Here is a 19,791-nt window from a genome sequence, read left to right as displayed (position 1 = left end):
ATTTGTGTAAAATGAATTCTGTCGAGTTAGATTTTTACATGATTGTTTTCTCTTTTAATATATGGGCATTAGAAAATTTGATAAAACACTAGCTATTTAATATTTATGGGGAAATAATAAGTTATTTTCATGATTTTGTCACTCTAAAATTTGACTTTGTATGAATAAAAATGTTATTGATATGAATAACATTTGTATAAAGCATGACGATGGTGCATTTTAAAATCAATTAGAAGTATATAATAAAGTAGTGAGACTGAGAAGTCAAGATAGAATTTTTTTCAACTTTTTTTTGACAAGGTTTATATCTGAAGTAAAAATTTGTTAGTAAAATGCAAAAATAAAACTGCATTTATCGTATTTCATAATTTATAAATGATTTCTTGAAAGTAGATATTAAAAAAAACGGAGAATTAATTGGGAAAACAAAATGTACTAGATTCAGCTCCATGGGGATAGACGCATTGATTCATGGATGGAATGAGACAAGCCGCTAACAGTGATGTAGCAACATTAGGAGCATTCAAACAAGTCCGTGCAGTGACATGAGTACAGGTTCTCAAGACAGTTCGGAATTATTGGAATTGGTGTTGGGTTTGGTCTTGCAATTGGACTTGTTGGTCCTAGTTTTGGTAATGGAATTCTTGGAATTAAGGGTTGAACTTGATGGTTATCTAGTTTGGAATTAGGTTTAGGTGGTGGATTTCTTGGAAGTGAAATTACGTTTGTTGGTGGAACTCCTCAAAATGGAAGTATGTTTGATAGTGGTCCAGGTGAAATTTTTGGATGAAATAAATTATATCTTTTAAATATTTGATTTTTATTTGATGAATCTTTTAAAGATTGTATAGTTAAATAAAATTTAAATTTAAAATAATTTTAATCTAAACTTTTTTATTTTAATTTAAGGATCGAAATTGATCATTTTTATTTTCACATAAAATAATCACTCATATGATACGTCACTTCTCTATATATATGGAATCGAACATCCCAATTAAGATTAGTCAATAAAAGGTTATTTCGGGATATCCCTATTATTATTTATGGATCCTATAGGCACCTTGTATAGTCGTTCAAGGTATATATCTGTTTGGGTGACAATATACCAGCTAACTGCTAAGGGGTAACAGAATCAAATGCCCCTTTTACTAACCTTCAAGGTATATATACCAATTGCATGACTCTGAAAATAATTAGCGTAATTAGCATACGCTGGCTGTCTACAATAATGCCCCGGCAAAGAAGCCATTCAAGGAGTTTCAAATATATCAGCGGGGCCATATTAATATGTTGAAGGGCTTTTCCCAATATGACAAGTGAACTGCCAAAAACTGAAGTCTTCAACATACTTAAGAAACAGGGCTTTATACCCATTTAATGTTAATTTCCAAACAATTGTATATAAGTAATACACATGCTCCAGTTGTTTCCATTGAAAGCAAACTGTAATGGATACCATGTAACTGCAGTTCATATCAATTCAGAACCTCTTTATTGCCACAGACAGCTGTTTGATGTTTCAAAGCATAAAGTAAAAAACCCATCTTTAAATGCCAGTAATACTGCAAAAGGTTGGAACAAATAATGATTCATTGATAGCCACTTCATAAAATGCTTTTCTGAAGATAATTTGAGTTGTCGCTTTGTTGCGTACTGTCATCAACAAGTATAATAGAATTCAGAAAAAATACCAATGTCTTCTTTAATTTCTACGTAGATCACATTATATGCACATTCATACATGAGACTGAAAAGTTGTTTGACTTCTTTAGTCTGTAGACTTTCCTCACTCTATCTCATTCTATCTCACTCTATCTTCCTCAATCAAGGTCTGTAAAATAACCGAAGCCTCTGAGAGCCTTCCCTGATATAGGTATTTGTCTAATGTCAGGGAATATTTAACAGCAGTTTGAAGTTCAATCTTATTTAGATCACAGGATATGATATTTCTCCATTCTTTTGATTTGCCTTTATGGCATAAGCCATGTAGCATAGCGGTGAAACATACAGAATCTATAAGAAATCCTTTAGTCAGCATCTTAGTTAGCAATAATTGAGCAGTGTCAACCATTCCATGCTTACAAAGACAAACAATAACAGAATTATAAGCAGCAATCACTTGATCCCATCCTTCCGAAAGCATCATTGTGAAGAAATCCAAAATCAAGGACCTCTCGTTTTCCATAGAATCTTTTTCCTCAATAAGAACCGGACTAGTTGCAGTATTTGTTAAACCATTTATCAAGTAATGGAATGTAGCATCATTTGGAGGACAACCGTTCATCAGCATTAGCTCAAAAATGGATGTTGCTTTCTCAGGTTTACCAGCCTTAAAGAAACCCCCAACTAGTGTAGTGTATGTGACAACATTAGGCACCAAATCAAAAGACTTCATCCCTCTGAAGACTTTTTCAGCTCTGATCATATCTGCTTTCTTGCAGAATCCATTGATCAAAGAGGTGTAGGTGATCACATTTGGCTTGAATTTATGTTTCATCATTTGTCCAAACATCTTGAGTGCACTACTCATGTCATGCTGTTTTACATATCCATCTATGACTGTGGAATATGTGTATTCATCTGGAGCATGATGCACATTCTTCATCTTATTTAAGCAAGATAGAGCATCTGTCATCTTTCCAAATTTACAGAAACCTTTGATCATGGCATTATACCCCACAATGCCAGGGTCCACACCCTTTCGAATTATGACTTTAAAAATCTTAATTGCCTCATCAAGTTCACCATTTCTAATAAACCCATCCATCAAGGTGGCAAAAACATACACATCAGGTTGAACATTTCGATCAAGCATTTCAGAAAGTAGTAGTTTCATGGCAGGAAACCTCCCATTCTTACAGAGACCACTCATCAAAACATTGTAAATTTGAGCATCAGGAAACACGCCCTTCTCCATCATTTTCTCTCTGACCATCAGTGCAACATCAATTTCCCCATGAACAACAACTCCATGGATAAAAGCACCATAAGAAACCAAGTCCGGTTTTTCTCCTATTTCAGCAATCCTAAAAAGCATACCTGCTGCCTTAACATAATCCCCTTGTTTGCAATAAGCATGCATGAGGGGGGTATAACTAAACTTATTAGGCAGCAATCCCCTTTCTTTTGCCTTCTCTAGGAATTCATCAGCTTCTTTAATCCTTCCACCCTTACACGAAAAGTTAATCATAGTATTGTAAGTTGTAATATCTGGCCCACAACCCATCTCAGCCATCCTTCTCATCGTCTCAGCCGCTTTAGTTACCAAACCATACTTGAACTCAGCATCAATAACATTATTAAACACTTTCACATTCATATTCAATCCCCTTGCAGCCATTTCTGTCAGAAGTTGATCAACTGCTTCGAACTCCCCTGCCTTGCAAAATCCATTAATTAAAGCTCCGTAAGTTTCTACCGTTGGCAAAACCCCCTTCATTTTCAATTCCTTGAGAGTTCTAGTAGCACATTGGAGATCACCCTTCTTGCAATACCCATCAATAATCATATTATAAAACACCACATGTGGCACACAACCCTTCCCCCATCTATCCTTAACCAATCTCCTACCTTCCTCAATCTTCCCCAAGTTGCATAATCCCTTCACCACTATGGAGGTGGTGTAGTTATCCACAACAGCACCAGTGCCATCATCTGTTTGAAGCATTTTATCATACAGCTGGAGCGCAACATCAACTTTCCCGCTTTTGACCAAACCATTCAGCAACGAATTGCTAGCGACAACAGTGGGCAAACAGTTATGCATTTCACGAACAGTATGGAATAACTGGAGGGCCCTATCAAGCGACCCGGATTCTCCATATGCAAGAATCAAAGCGCTGAATGCTTCACGGGTAGGTTTCAAGTGTTGAGCTTTCATGTTCTCCAGCACCAACTCGATCTCCGGGAACACTCTGAAGCTGGCCAAGAGCTTGAGAAGAGAAGAGTGGGCAACCCCATCGAGAGAACAAGAGAAGGGTCGGGTCGAAGCCCAATCGAAAAACTTCAGAGCGAGTTCTGCGTCGTGGACTCGGTCGATGACGAAATGGGCAACGTCGGAAACGACAACCTTGGATTCGGCGAAGCGAGATTCGAGGGAATCCTGCCATTGGTGGGTTTTAAGGATTCGGATGACGTCGGAAACGAGGTAGTTGATGCGGGGAGGCAAAGAGGAGGAGCCTTTCGGGTGTTGACGAGGTTTGATTCGAGAAAGAGTTGCCTTCGACATTTGAGAGGGAACAAAAGTTTCAATTCAAGGACAAGGAAGCAAGAGTCTTCAATCATGAATTTGCCTTAGCCTCCTTCGTCTTACTTAGACTCTCAACTTTATTAAAGTATAACTAAGATTTAGTATAACGTTTTTTTAATTAAAAAAAAAGAAGTAGTCACTTTTGTCCTTCAATTTATTGATAAATTTGAGGACGAAAATATAAAATTTAGCAAAAGAATGCAACAAATTAATAAAATAGCATACGGAGGGATAAATTTGACGTTGAGATGATTTTGAATGTGGATTGTCAGCCTATGGACATATTTGTCATAGAATTTTTTTTTTTACTTTTCGTCTATCTACAAATACGTCCTTGAAAGATGAAAATGCAAAATTTAATCTCCGAAAGTATATAAAAATGCAACAAATATATCCGAACGTTAATAATAGATTGTGACTAATTATTATTATTATTATTATGTGTTTATAATTTACTGTTCCTATTCGTTTAGTATTTATGCAATATATTTTTTAAATTTTCTTTTAGTATATATATATATATTTATTATTTTAATTTTCTTGTCAAACTTTAATCTTTGTTGTTAAAAAAAAACTTTATCTTATATCTTATAATTTTATCAAATTTTTACTAAATTTCTCACTTTTAATCTTTAAAATTATTTCAACTTAAAGTACACTCATATTTAGATTAAAAATAATACGTCGAGAGTTTTGAGTAGAAAAAATACAATTGGTCGTGGGACCAAATTTATTTATTTATTTATTTAAAAAAGAATTTAATCAACTATTTTAAAAAATTTAACAAAATTTAAATTAGATAAAGGTAAAGTGAAATTATAAGTCTTTTTCCTTAATAAAATTTATATATATACCTCAAATATGACAAAATCCCTTGAATAAACCTTATGAGGTTTTCGAGGCGGGAGACGGTGTCTTGGAAGGCGAAGCGGTTTTCAAGGAAGAGGCGATTGGTGGCATTGGACTGAAAGAGGTGGAAGAGGGCGTCGGGATCCTTGTCTGATTTGAGTCTCTGGAGAATGCCCGAGTGGTAGAGTCTGCGACTGGATCGTAGAGAGATTAGCATTATCGAGAGTCAGGATGATACTCCATCTCACACATCATCAATAGGGTTACATGCCTAGTGCCACCATTCAACTTCATTTCTCACTCGCTTCTCTCCCTTTCTTTTCTTACATTCTTCTTTCTTGCATAAAATGTTTCCTCTCTCTTCATAACTAATTTCACACTAATTAAAATTTCAAGAATATCTTTTAATAAAACTTATTATTATGAATAAAAAAAAGTTGTTGAAAATAAAATAAAATTAAATGAATAATACTGTAAAATAAGATAAAATTAATTAAATTTAGCTTATAAGATCATTTTTTATTTATATATATGAGATTGAATAAATTATTTTCTCACTTGTAAATAAAGCGAGACCTTAATTCCCCATGTAAATCCTTTGTATTTTTTATTCATTACATTTAAGCAAATTTTCATTTTTTTTATATCTAAAATTTCAAGATTTAAATTTTTATATGATTCATTTATTTGTGTTTTATTCTTTATGTCTTTATTTTATGGCAGTTTTATACCAGAAAACTAATAACAAATTAAAAATCTGTCGTAAAAAAATTAACAGACTAAAGATTAAGAAACCCTTACTTTACTTTTCACCAGATTCATTTTACTTTCAATAATTTACATCATACTATGAAGGATTGGTTTAATTGCAGAGTTAGTCTGGTACTATTCGCCACACTCACCCTTAACAATTTTTTGTATTATAATTTTATTTAAAACTCACCAATCACATAAAAGTTTATAGTATATCAAGAATTTAATTAGAATGCATTTACAATATAAAACTTATTATTATTATTCAATAATAAATTATTATATATGATAAGTTTATTAATTTTATATTAATTATTTTTTAAAAATCTGAAATAATTTTTTATTGATTGATAGTATATAAATAAACTATAAACAATTTTAAACAAAAAATGCATGAAAAGTAAACTATAAATAATATCTACATTTTTTTCCTCCCTTCATAAAATGAGGTGGAGTACTAAACTCTTCTCTCTGGTTTATACATAAGTAAATTTTATCGTTCAATGTTTTTTTTATAAATATCTTGAAGGATAATAATACTACATCACAAATCATAAGTATACGGTATATTCGGCAAATTCAAATGTACAATCTGTTCTGAAGATGTGTTTATTTTAACAAATTAGAAATTCAGACATGATATATTGTTTCAGTGTAATATCTATTCTGATGTAAGGTATTCTGCCATCTCTTTGTGAATGAAAGATCGAATTTTCTTAAAAAAGTGTAAAAACTAAAAAGAACGACGTGATTAAAATAATCAACCATCCAACTCTAATTATTTTTCTATATACATACAAATCAAACACATTGTAAGCTTTTTCTCCCCTTCATAAAAAGGGATTCAAATCTGCCGATCATCTCCATTGTTCCGAGTCTGAATGATAAGATAATTCATATAAGAAAAATATATTGATTGGTGATTCTTTTCATCTACTTTTTGTATACATTTGGATAGGATGATTCGTGGAACTATGAAGATCTAACAACTTGCTAGCGTGCCATTTTGGTCTCCACGGCGGTGAATGCAACCTCCAACTACGTTCATGATTCATTACCAAGTGGCTCTCTTAATAAATGATTTACAAGTTCGAATTTGGGTTAACTCTTAAGTACTTTCGAAGATCAGGCCCAGTATCCCAAGAATATCAATCAGTGATCACACTCAAAGGGGTGAAAGCTGTAAGATAACCAAAAGAAAAACTAAATTAACAGTGTAACACCCATACAAATATAATATTGCTTCATTTAGGATCAATGTAGATAAAAAATTTATAATTATTAAGATTTATAACGCATGCGAGCTAAAATTTGTCGCAAAGAAATAAGCAGTCTTGTATAGGCAGCAGGTGGCATTGTGGATAAGGAACAGCAGATTTATAGGCTTAATCTTAAACTGCACTAAAATATAATATTAAGGAAGGGGGGTTTCAAATTTCAATCAGATACCAACTCATCAAGGGCTAGGAAGAAGTAAGAAAACACCAAAATTCAACTATTTTGCATTAATTGTTAACATTATATTGTCTCCCATACTATGAATGGTACAAAATGACACCTTCAACAAAAGCATGACATCTGCTCACACTACCATCGAAGGTTAGATCACAGTTTGATTTTAGATTTCATCATTTAATCTTTTGAAGTTATCACGAGCAGCCCCAAAGCACTAATGAGAATATACTGCAAGGAAAGAAACAGTTTTAGAGCACTTCATACTTGCTGCAACTCAATATATGTCATGCATCTTTAAAATGGTCATCATTCTATCCTGTAGTAAAATATCATAGATTGCTTTGCAATAGATCAAACGTGACAACAAGTTTCAAACTGTAAACAATCTACATCAGCTAGATGAACAGAATAGATTGGCACATCAAACAAACCTTGATAATAGGCTTTTCAGTCATAATGATGGTCACCCAGCCTACGTAAGGTAAGAACCTGCCATTGACAAATATAAGCAATGGCAATACAGTACCAAAAAACTACTAACCCACTGAAAATGCTTCATACTATAAGAAAACTTAAATGCCAAACTGTTATGGGACAAAGTAGGATTAACCCTTGGCATGATACCCATGTTCAAAGGAGAATTAGGTGTTAGAAATTGTGCACATGGTTAGATATTATGCTGTTCTAGTGGCATTTAGCATGTACCCAAAATATGCATGATACTTTATCGTCACGGAGATCACTCTTATTATAGTTGGAGAAGTGAAACATATGACCTGAATACTGGAACAAACTATGTGTGGATGCCACAACAGGTGAGTACTGGCTTTAACAAGATAGATTTAGAAAATAAGTCTACAATTAAGTGGAGGAAGTGTAACTAAAAGAAATGCTATACCCGACAGCTCTACCCATAACGTGGTGCCTTTGCAGCCAAAGCTGACCGTGAACATACAGTAGCCTGTCATCCACATCATTCTTGTCTCCTGCCAAAGACAACAAAATACATCAAGGGAGAGCATTACATTAACATATTACCACTAATTAAAATGGATTGCTAAATAAAAAAGTATGAAATAGAATACTGGAGAGAAGAATGAATTTCAAATTCAGAACTTGGTTAGGTTTAGCACAAGAGAGACACTAACAATATACTTTTTAACACATTCTTTCTAAAACACTCCAATTATTGTGTGAATTTCATGTAGATCTCACTAAAAAGAGAATGGACCCAGTTTTTTGCTGGGACCCTTGTGAAATTCATTCAATCATAATGTGCTGGAGAAAGTGTGTTGCGAGCATCACTAGTATTTCTGTAAAATGAAGGACCTAAAATTCAGCATTACCACCATTTTCGTAAGTTATCTGGTCATGAATTAGACATTACCTTTCGTGAGAACATCAACCTCCCCAGTATCTTTCCTGTCATGTACCTACAAAATGATCAAGTGTTGAGACTCTAAAATAGGGCAACCATAATTATCATAAATTTCAGAAAGCATAAAGAATATTAAACCAGTGAATGTGTGTGTGTCTGTGTGTTTCTGAAAAGCATAAAGAATGTTAAACCAGTGAATATGTATGTGTGTGTTTGAGGGATTCAGGAAGTCTCTTTTTGGAGGGAAGAATGAGTCCTAAGTAATCAATCATATACATTATCCTGAGATTCGTGATGCTCTCCAGTTTTCACAATGTTGCCAATTACAATAAAATGATAGAAATAGTTCAAGCAACAAAAGAGGGGCAGAGAGTGAAGGAGGAAAGTTATAATAGCATTTTACTATGATAATCCTTACCCCTCATGACTAAGTCATATAAAATAAGGAGAACTAAAAACAGATGGTACCTATGTAGATAAAACCCAAGTATAGAATTCAGTTTGTAGTCATATCAAACTGGCTAGCTAAGCACAATTTGTTATGTAATTTATGTTGTTGCAGTTTGAATAGGAACCCCTTCAGCAACTCACTAATTAAATGGCATGGATCCCTCCATGGAATCCTAATTTCCCATCCAAAAGACAATTTATGTGTCCAAGAGGTGCTTACCATAATTACACGATGAACAATTGGAATCTCACGTCCCTAGATATTAAAAAAAAAGAGTACATACATGTCAATAAGGTAGTATCCCATTTTATGTAAAAATATAAAGAAGCAAGCCGATAGAAAAGAAAACATACATCGACATTAAAGACAACAATCTCCCCTGCCCGAATGGGATCTCGATTCATATGCAAGAATAAGATGTCTCCCCGCTTGAAGCCGGGTTCCATGCTTTCAGAAAGAACAACAACAACAGGAGATTCACTGCCAGTAATGCACATCAATGCCTTCCATATGATCAGTGCAGACGTAACAATCATGTGTTACAAGCAAAATTATAAACCTGGTTTCGAGGACCAGGGACCTCCCACACACAGCAAAATTCAGAAAGATAATTCTCATTCCTTGCTTGATTTGTTACAAGTATTATTTATACTAATCCTTAATAACAGAATGCATATCTTTTGTGCCTAGGGGAATATTACGAAATCAGAGTTTGTTATACTTGTCTCCTACTACTCGACAAGTTCCAAGCAAGGATAATTGATAGATTTCCCAATTCACCCTCAAATGTAATCTCTGAGGTATGTTGGTTTAGCTATTCTTCTCTTGGGCTTGTTTTCTGCTAGCACCCCTGTATCCTGTTGCTCTGTTGCTGTTTGCACCTCTTCGTGAATATCTGCTCCTGCTTGTGTGGCATGTTCTACTTCTCTATCACCCCGTGGCCCTTGGAGAATCACCTTGCCCTCAAGGTGATATCGTTGACGAAGCTGGTCCCAATCCTCCCAAGAGGTATCGTCGAGATGAAGACCATCCCATTGAACCAAGACTTCCCAATTCTCGGGATTAGAGGGGGACTTGCGGTAGTCAAGAATAGAGGATGGAGTGATGAGAGGTTGATTATCAATGAATGTGGCAGGCAGTTTGGCTATCTTAGCATCATCAGGGGCCCCGCGAAATGGTTTGAGTAAGGAATAGTGAAAAACTGGGTGAATTTTGGTACCCTCTGGGAGTTGTAAACGATATGCAGCCCCACCAATCTTTTCGAGAACCTTAAAAGGGCCATAAAACCGTTTGGCTAATTTGCCGGTAGTGGCCTGAGAGTCCCTGGCTGATAATTGACGATAAGGGCGCAGCCGGAGTAATACCCAATCATCAAGAGCATAAGTCACCTCGCGTCTCTTGGTGTCAACATAAGCTTTCATGGAGGCCTGTGCCTTTAGTAATTTCTTACGAATGACACGAAAAGTTTCCTCACGGTCAGTCAGCAACTCATCCACGGCAGCAATGGGAGATGAGCCTTGCAGGTAATCAGGAAAGCGAGGGGGTTTTCTTCCAAATGTCAGCTCATAAGGAGTGTGTCCAGTAGCTGCAACCCAAGAAGTATTGTGGGACCATTCTGCCCACGGAAGCAGTCGTCCCCAAGATCGTGGCCGGCGATGAACAAACACACGGAGGTACTGCTCAATAACACGATTGAGGACCTCAGTTTGGCCATCGCTCTGTGGGTGATAGGCAGAGCTCATACGGAGGTGGGCGCCACTTAATTTGAAGAGATCCCTCCAGAATTGGCTCACAAATAGTGGGTCACGATCAGAAACTAAACTCCGAGGTACCCCGTGAAGCTTGACGACGATGTCAATGAATAGAACAACAACAGAATGGGCAGAATGATGTTGGGGAAGCATGCCCAAGTGAATACCCTTAGAGAATCGGTCTACAACAACTAAGATGACTGTGTGACCTTGGAAGGGTGGAAGTCCGACGATGAAGTCCAGGGAAAGATCCTCCCAAGGACGGTGGGGCGCCGGTAACGGGCAGAGCAACCCTACCGGCTTCTTTGTTTCGTATTTCGTGTACTGACAGTCCACACACTTGTTCACAAAGTGGGTGACGTCGGCACGAAGTCCTTCCCAGTAAAAGCTCTCTGAAACACGAGCTAAGGTCTTGGTAATGCCGGCATGACCACCAGTGGGGGTGGCATGAAATTCGGTGAGCAGGGTGGGTATCAATGGAAAATTGCGAGGAAGCCAAATCCGGCCACGATGTAGGATTAAAGCACCGGAAATCGACAAGTCAGGGTAGGTTGCCGGAGAACTGCGAATGTCATCCCGGCGTTGTCGATAAGTGGGGTCAGCGTCAAGCTGACGGTGGAGCTCAGTCAAGAAGTGAGGAGCAGGAACCGAAAGTAATAAGGAAACAGAGGCCTCATGTTCTGGTAAACGAGAAAGGGCATCAGCTGCCTGATTGTGGCTGCCGGAGCGATACTGTATCTCGTAATCGTACCCCATAAGTCTTGCAAGGTATGAATGTTGCTCCGGCGTTTGAATCACTTGGGTGAGGAGCTCCTTGAGGCTCCGATGATCTGTGATGATGGTGAAACGATGGCCCAAGAGGTATTGGCGCCATTTTTTCACGGCCGCCGTAATCGCGAACAACTCCCTGACATAAGTAGATGAACGAAGTAGCTTTGTACTAAATGGCTTACTGTAGAAGGTAATGGGGTGGCCCTGTTGGGATAAGACTGCCCCTATGCCGATCCCCAAAGCGTCTGTCTCCACCGTGAATGGCAAATGAAAATCCGGCAAAGCCAGCACTGGTGCTGACGATAAGGCAGCCTTGAGACGATCAAATGCGAATTGGGCTTCCGCGGTCCACTGAAATGGGTCAATCGTTGTGGCCTTAACTAATGGTGCGGCAATGGTAGCATATCCTTTAATAAATCGGCGGTAGAAGCCCGCAAGGCCTAAAAAACTTCGTAAAGCCTTAGTGGATCGAGGGGAGGGCCAATGGGTAATGGCAGTAACCTTCATTGCCAGAGGCTCGACACCCTTATGGGAAACCAAATGTCCCAAGTATTCAACCTGAGATTGACCAAAGAAGCATTTAGAAATTTTCAGAACAAAATGGTTGTGGAGGAGTACCTGAAAAGCAATATCAAGATGAAGCAAATGATCTTCGAGAGAGCTGCTGTAAATCAAAATATCATCGAAGAAAACGATGATGAACTGACGGAGATATGGTCGGAATAACATGTTCATGGTAGCCTGAAAAGATGAAGGGGCATTGCAGAGCCCAAACGGCATGACTTTGAATTCATAATGCCCATGATGTGTCCGAAAAGCTGTCTTAGGGACGTCATCTGGGTGCATTCGAATTTGATGGTATCCCTGAAGAAGATCGAGTTTCGAGAAACAGCAAGCACCACCTAACTCATCTAGAAGCTCATCAATGGTGGGTATCGGAAATCGATCGCGAATCGTGAGGGCATTTAGGGCCCTGTAGTCCACACAAAACCGCCATGACCCATCGTGTTTCTTCACCAACAAAACAGGAGATGAAAACGGGCTAGTACTGGGCTGAATTAAGCCTTGCTGAAGCATGGCGTCCACCTGGGTCTCAATCTCGTGTTTCTGGTAATGGGGGTACCGGTAAGGCTTCACATTCACCGGGGTTGCTTGAGGTAAGAGATGGATATGATGATCAGTAGCACGAGGAGGGGGCAAGGTCTGTGGAGGCTGGAATAAGGCTTCGTACTTCGAGAGCAAGGGTCGTATAGCTTCAGGAATGTGGTCAAGGCAAGTGGGTGGTGATGGAGGGAGCAGGGTAATATGATAATAAAACCCAGGACCTTGCTTGCGGCAGAGACGACGAAATTGGGAAGGAGACAGGGGGTTCAGGGAAGCATCAATATCCCCTTGTAATTGGACCAACTTGTCATTGTAGAAGAACTGCATTGACAAAGTATTGTAATCAGTGAGGACGGGGCCTAAAGATTTCAGCCACTGGACCCCAAGCACAACGTTAGCTCCCGAAATTGGAAGGATATGCAGGTCAACGACGAAGACCGTGTCATGAATGGAGATGGGTACGTCTTGGCAGACCGAGTCGCAGTCCAATTGCTGACCATTACCTACCATCACACGTAGAGGAGTCGTGGTGGTCGGAGAGAGACCCAAAAGAGTGACCAGTTGCTGTTGAATGAAATTATGCATACTGCCGCCGTCGACGAGGAGGACCACGGCGTGTCCGGCGATGGTAGCCATGAAACGCAGCGTTTCTGGTGCCAGGTGTCCCGCCAAGGAATTTAAGCTTAATTGGGCCGGGTATGTATCTGAATGGGTGGGTGAGTTGTCGGGTGGGTTATTATCTGGGTCCGAAGTGGGTAGGGTTATATGAGGCGGGTCAGGGGGTTCCTCTTCGTCCGCGATGAAGAAGAAAACCTTAGAGGCGCAGCGATGGCCTCTATGGTACTTCTCATCGCAACTAAAGCAAAGGCCCTTCTCACGTCTAGAGGCCATTTCGTCCGGGGATAAGCGTTTAAAGGTGGGGGGTACGGAAGGAGGGCGGGGTGAGGGAGGGGGTAAAGGGGAGAACGTAGGGGAAAGGGGGGGGGGGGGGTAAAGGGTTAAAGCGAGAGGAAGGTGTGGGAGGGGGAGGAGGGGGTCGAGGTCGCGGCGGAAACGGAGTGGGACGCTGGTCACGAAGCTTTTCTTCCTGCAGGCGAGCAAGGCCAGCCGCCTGAGATATGGTGAGAGGCTGATGAGCCTGTACCTCACGGCGAATCTCCGGGGTGAGCCCGGAGACAAAGCAGCTAAGGAGGAACGGTGCCGGCAAGCCCACGATGCGGTTAGCAAGGTCTTCAAATTCCGCGAGGTAAGTCGAAACAGAACTCTTCTGCATGAGTTTGAACAGAGACCCCATGGGGTCCTCGTACTGCGACGGTGCGAACCGTGTCTGAAGCGCCTGCAGAAAGACCGGCCACAAAGTGAATTGACCGTTACTGGTCATCCACTGAAACCAGGCCAAGGCGCGGCCCTCCATGTAAAAGGAGGCAATCGTGAGTCTATCATGCTCCGATGTGCCGTGATACTCGAAGTATTGGTTGATCTTAAAGATCCAACCTAATGGGTCTGTTCCGTCAAATCGAGGAACATCTAACTTCATTCTGTGTTGCAATGCAGGGACAGGTGGTGGGTGATGAACTGGGTTGGAATTATGTGGTGGAGGGGACGAGAAGAAAGGGGTAACACGGTGAATAAGCTCGTCAAGACGATGGGTGATTTGGGACATGGAGTCACCGAGGGAACGTTGCTGGTTGGTGAGGGAAAGCTGTTGATTCGTGAGAAGAATAAGAGCAGCTTCTAATTTGTCGGAGGTGGAGGAAGGGTCAGTCATGGTGAGGATCAACGAGAGCACCAGTTGTTACAAGCAAAATTATAAACCTGGTTTCGAGGACCAGGGACCTCCCACACACAGCAAAATTCAGAAAGATAATTCTCATTCCTTGCTTGATTTGTTACAAGTATTATTTATACTAATCCTTAATAACAGAATGCATATCTTTTGTGCCTAGGGGAATATTACGAAATCAGAGTTTGTTATACTTGTCTCCTACTACTCGACAAGTTCCAAGCAAGGATAATTGATAGATTTCCCAATTCACCCTCAAATGTAATCTCTGAGGTATGTTGGTTTAGCTATTCTTCTCTTGGGCTTGTTTTCTGCTAGCACCCCTGTATCCTGTTGCTCTGTTGCTGTTTGCACCTCTTCGTGAATATCTGCTCCTGCTTGTGTGGCATGTTCTACTTCTCTATCACCATGCCTGAGGCAGAGGCAGATTGATGTAGTAGGATAGAGAAATGATATAAAACTACCTACGTGGTTTGCATAATCTATTTGTATATAATCTGGCAGTGTTACAGTGTGAGAGATCCTCTAATGATAAACCCTAAAAAAAAGGGAGAGAAAGGAATTTGAATGGAGAAGTTGAAAATTGAATGATTTGAGAGTGAAGAAGAGAGAAAACTGACCGAGGCTAACCGCCTGGGTGAGGACCTGACGGATCTGAAGAGATTTAATGGAATCCACACTCTCGCCGATCCAACCCATTGCTTTCCTTTCTTCTTCTTCTTCTCTCAACAAAGCGGTTCCTTTTCTTCCACCCAAAGAGATTTTATTATCAATTAATTTAATTACATCTCTTATTTGGGGATTTTATTACAATTAGGTGTCACTTATGAATTATGATGGGTGTACTAAAATAGTAAAATTGTTGAGTTTTTATTTTTTGATAAATATTATATTTAAAATAATTTATAATTAAGTAAAAATATCAAATTCTTTACATTAACAATATATAAATTATTATTATTATGCAACTTTGACTTTTTTTTTATGAAATCACATGCATTTTTTTAATGAAGATAATTATACTTGAGTCACAGCTATTATAATTTTCTTAATGTAACTTTGACTATTTTCTTATAAGATTACACGTATTTTTATTGGAGACTATAAATAATTATACTTGTAAATCTTTGTCCTTGTAATAGAAGTTTTTTTTCTTCTGAGTATTTAAACCTAATTATTACAAATCTAAATAATTAACCCTCACTCATCCTTTTTCTTCATACAATTGCTACTGTTGGGTGAAAATTCTTGCTCGTGACACAGGAGTATGCAACTTGTGCAATGGGTGTGTGAAGTTCGTTCGTGATAACGATCGAAATAAGTATATGATCTATCTCCTTTTAATTGTGGCAATTCCTCCTTTTGAAAATTGTCTCCTTTATTTGTATATTGAAGTTGTTTGTTGCAGCCCTGATAGAAAGATAATGAAATCTTTGCTTTGGATTAGAGAAAAAAGAAGTTGATCAGTTATTTCGTTTGTTTTATTGCTTTGTTGATGGTTGCTAGGACAATTAGATATGAATCTCTTCAGAGTGAAGCGGGTAAATTGTTACTCAGGAGATCAGGAAAAGCTCCTGATGATATCTCAAGTGTTGTACTTGTTGAAAAGGAAAGGTACGTATAGTATTTGTGAGGAAAGAATAAATTTATGATTGCAAATTATAAGAAAGAACAAGGTTTTAAAAAACGGTCGGTGAGGGTGATTTGGGCTGCAACATCAAGGTTTTTTTTATCTGTTCAAGATGGCGGTATTTGTCTGTGATATAACAAATGTGACGAAATCACAACGCGACCGCAACCGATATTTAAAACCTTGAGAAAGAAGAATTATCGGTGAAACATACGACTTCTTGGTTGATTCTAGATCCTTCATAAAGTCAGAAGCCGTGCTGAAGATAATGGAATATATAGACTTACCCTTTCCACAGCTTGCAATTCTTCTTCAATTTGTGCCTCTGTAAGTATTATTTTTTCCACTTCCTTTGCTGGCTTTATCACGTTCTATTAATTGCTTAAGGGGAACAGGGTTGATGATATATATTATGGAAGACTGCAGGTTTATCAGAGATTTTGTTTATGACAATGTTGCAAACAATCGTTACCAAATTTTTGGTCGTTCAGAATCATGTGAAATATAGCATCATCCTGGCATGAGTACTGGAGATAACAGTAATGTGCTAAGTTCAAAAACTGGGGTTCTTTATAGTCGAAGTCATATCATGTTCTCAAATATTTTGAAGATTCTGTGTACTACTGTATAAGGGCTGTACCTTATCGTTTTATTTGATAGACTCATAGAAGCAGAGGACATCACCAAGTCATAATAATATTTTCTGTCCCAAATGATTTTGCAATTTCTATGCTTTCAGTAAACACTCCTAATTCCTTAACTTCATCAGGTATAACTCCTTGTTGAAAAATATAATATGGTCATGTTGGAGAGAGAAAGACACATTTTTTTATCAAATTTAGTTAGTTGATTCGACAACCAATCATGGTGGGTCTTTGTTTGGTAAAAATTGTGTCTTTGTTTGAGACAAATTCAGTTTTTCTGCTTCAACAAAGAAATAAATTAAAACAAAGCCCCAACTCTCCTTCCTAGTAGAAGAACTATTAGTTCCACAGCAAAAAAATGAAAAACTGTTTATTGGGGATGGATCTAGTTGTAATGAGATCCTCAAATCTTCACAATACTTTCTTTATACAAAAGCATGTTAAAATGTGGATTTTTACATCATGATGACATCTATTGGAATTCTGTCATCTTTTTTGCCAAGATACTAGCTACATTTTCCTCTTGAGATTGATTGTTGTACAGCAGTTTAAGCGCAAAGTTCATTAGAGTTGATTTAATAGTAATGACTGCACTTGAAAAAAAAAAGCAATGGACAAGACCCTTAAAATAAATCTTAAACTTTTAGGTACCTAAAAGAAGTTTAAAACCTGCAGTAAATTTGCTAGTTATGTAAGTACCAGAAAAGTACGCCAGTAAATTTCTGTGTTTCTGCTTTAACACAAATAAATTAAATCAAAGCCCCAGCTTTTCTTCCTTTTTATTGGATGAACTATTAGTTCCACCACAAAAAATGAAGAACTATCATTGTTGATGAATCTAGACATCTAGTTGTGATGAGATCTACATATAGCTGATTCTGGAACTAGAAAGCAGAACAGCTTTGAATACATGACGAGTAATACACTTTAACACTATTTTACATGGTCTGATAAATTAGGAGGTCAGTATTGAAGAATTTCTTATATTGATATAAGAAGCCAAAACAAAAAGATACATGTATAGCATGACATATCATCTCATGTACTACTAGATTTTGGCCTTTTCTTCTGCTGGATAGAGCACAAATTAATCATGTACATGGAAAGAAGAAAGAGTTTGAAGCCAGAATTCTGAGAAGCAATTGTAATCATGCAGATGTCTCAAAAGAAATTGAAGCGAAACCTTATTTATCTGATTCTGTATGACATATGTATTGCCTTATAGGCTTCTAAAAGGGAAGATTTTTAGTTTGTACATGTAAGCTTGAAGAACTGGCTGTGGAATTAAAACCCTTCATCGTGGATAACTCTCTAGGAAGGGAAAATTCTCCGGTGACTTTTCTATGTACAGCTTAGCTAGGCCATACGCATATCTGAAATATTAGTCATCGCATCAGGTTGGGGGATGTTATGCAAGGCATGAGAGACAATATAGTGATTTGTGACAATTGACAAGCAAGAAAATTCTAACTATTTATTTACCCGAGCAGTAAGATGATCACTGACATGATCAGGAAGAAATATTGATACCATTTGTACTTGGATTTACGCTTCACATCATATCCTGGAGGTATATATTTGCGATTTACGTATCCATATTGAGGACGCATTAAAAGAACAAAACCGAGGAAATATCCTGCCAAGAACCCTCCTACGTGAGCTGAATTGTCCACATGAGGTAGAAATCCAACAGCCAAATTTAGGCCAACAATGATCAATAGGCTTGTAAGAGCTGCACACTGAAGTAAGCATGGGTTAAAATTTGTCCTTACACGCACAAACACACTGTTTTCCAATATTGAGAGATGATATAAAGTACCTTATTTGCATAGATACTCCAGTTAGTCAGAAGCTCAGAAAGCATGGCTCCCAGAAGACCAAATAGCGCACCGGATGCGCCAACTGATACGGTATTAGCTTCAGATTCTTTCAAATGCAAAACAGACAACACACTTCCGCCAAAACCAGAAAGCACATATAACAATCCAATTTTCACTGCCAAATTCAAGAGATTAGAATTTAACTAAAGAAGATCATGCAGAGGTTCAATGTGCAAAAAATCAGTAGTATGCCTTACAAAATCCGAATTCCTTCTCAAGCCGAACGCCTATAAACAGAAGACTGAACATATTGGCTAGTAAATGCACGACTCCAGCGTGAAGAAACATACAGGAAAAAAAGCGCCATACTTCATTTTGGTCCACCACTAGTTCCTTTTCAAGGGCTCCTAACAGCCGCAGCCTACAGAAAGTTATACAATAGCCCCAAAAGATGAATGAACAAACCAAGGTGAAACTTGACATTGTTTTATTTTTCTTTCTTTGCAATGGATCATGCATGAATTGTAGGCATTTCCATTTCAAACCAGTTGTTAATAAGGGAGAGAGGACAGATAATAATCAATTAGGTTGCATCCTATTAATGAGAAAAATATTATTTCATGCATGCACATTGATCAATGGTAATGATGAATGTAAAAGTTTTTGGTGAGAGAGAGAGAGAGATTTTTTTTTTCTCACGTGCGGATGGCAGGGCCAAGGAGAGGGTTTTCCCTGAAAGGTTGGAAGGAGAACCTGCCGAGATATTGAGAGAAAAGGCAAACCTCTTCATCTAAGTAGGCAGGGCAATCATTTTCATACATGGTATACACGAACATTGCAATGGTGGCCAAAAAAATGAGTGGTACCAACCACGGGAACCACATGGAAGGCAGTGGCACATGGAAAGTAGGCGGCGGTGACGGGGGGTTGCGGGCCGCCTCAACGTCAGACAGGTGCGGCGGCTTCTTCCCCATGCGGTGACTCTATGGTTGTGATTGCAAGTTGCAACACAGACACACAAACAAACACAGAAATAGGTTGTTGTGTTGGCATGCAATTGCAATGGAACAGAACCAATCTTCCCTCCTTTGCGTTCGCTAGCCTAGCCTAGCCTAGCAGTTAAATTAGGAAACCCATTTTCCCCACTTAT

General features: G+C 38.3%; 4 protein-coding genes across 4 annotated transcripts; 1 reads left to right on the top strand and 3 right to left on the bottom strand.

Annotated features, from left to right (window-relative positions):
- Positions 1–1,704: 1,704 nt before the first annotated feature.
- Positions 1,705–4,305, bottom strand: LOC100818123 (pentatricopeptide repeat-containing protein At1g52620). Its single transcript, XM_003546883.5, has one exon. It carries the CDS (start codon positions 4,229–4,231, stop codon positions 1,805–1,807), a length of 2,427 nt encoding a protein of 808 aa, XP_003546931.1. The 5' UTR covers positions 4,232–4,305; the 3' UTR covers positions 1,705–1,804.
- Positions 4,306–7,486: 3,181 nt separating this feature from the next.
- LOC100797511 (signal peptidase complex catalytic subunit SEC11C-like) lies at positions 7,487–15,246 on the bottom strand. Its single transcript, XM_026125663.2, is given in 7 exon segments — positions 7,487–7,537; positions 7,741–7,798; positions 8,208–8,295; positions 8,697–8,742; positions 9,358–9,393; positions 9,492–9,697; positions 15,168–15,246. Coding segments are annotated over 7 exon segments (564 nt in total).
- Positions 15,247–15,740: 494 nt separating this feature from the next.
- On the top strand, positions 15,741–16,890 carry LOC100817594 (DCC family protein At1g52590, chloroplastic; the record flags this gene model as incomplete). Its single annotated transcript, XM_006598225.3, has 4 exons — positions 15,741–15,868; positions 16,054–16,161; positions 16,412–16,504; positions 16,604–16,890. Coding segments are annotated over 4 exons (411 nt in total), but the record flags the coding sequence as incomplete, so codon positions are not given.
- A 102-nt stretch (positions 16,891–16,992) lies between these two features.
- LOC100816530 (RHOMBOID-like protein 5) lies at positions 16,993–19,775 on the bottom strand. The gene is made up of 5 exons (XM_006597061.4): positions 19,341–19,775; positions 18,899–19,062; positions 18,641–18,816; positions 18,304–18,560; positions 16,993–18,194 (listed from the first exon to the last, which is right to left on the bottom strand). Exons 1-5 carry the CDS (start codon positions 19,613–19,615, stop codon positions 18,116–18,118), a joined length of 951 nt encoding a protein of 316 aa, XP_006597124.1. The 5' UTR covers positions 19,616–19,775; the 3' UTR covers positions 16,993–18,115.
- Positions 19,776–19,791: the final 16 nt, after the last annotated feature.

This window comes from Glycine max, chromosome 15 (genome assembly GCF_000004515.6).
Source record: "Glycine max cultivar Williams 82 chromosome 15, Glycine_max_v4.0, whole genome shotgun sequence".
Taxonomy (NCBI): Eukaryota; Viridiplantae; Streptophyta; class Magnoliopsida; order Fabales; family Fabaceae; genus Glycine; species Glycine max.
This window is presented reverse-complemented; position numbering and strand designations above follow the sequence as displayed.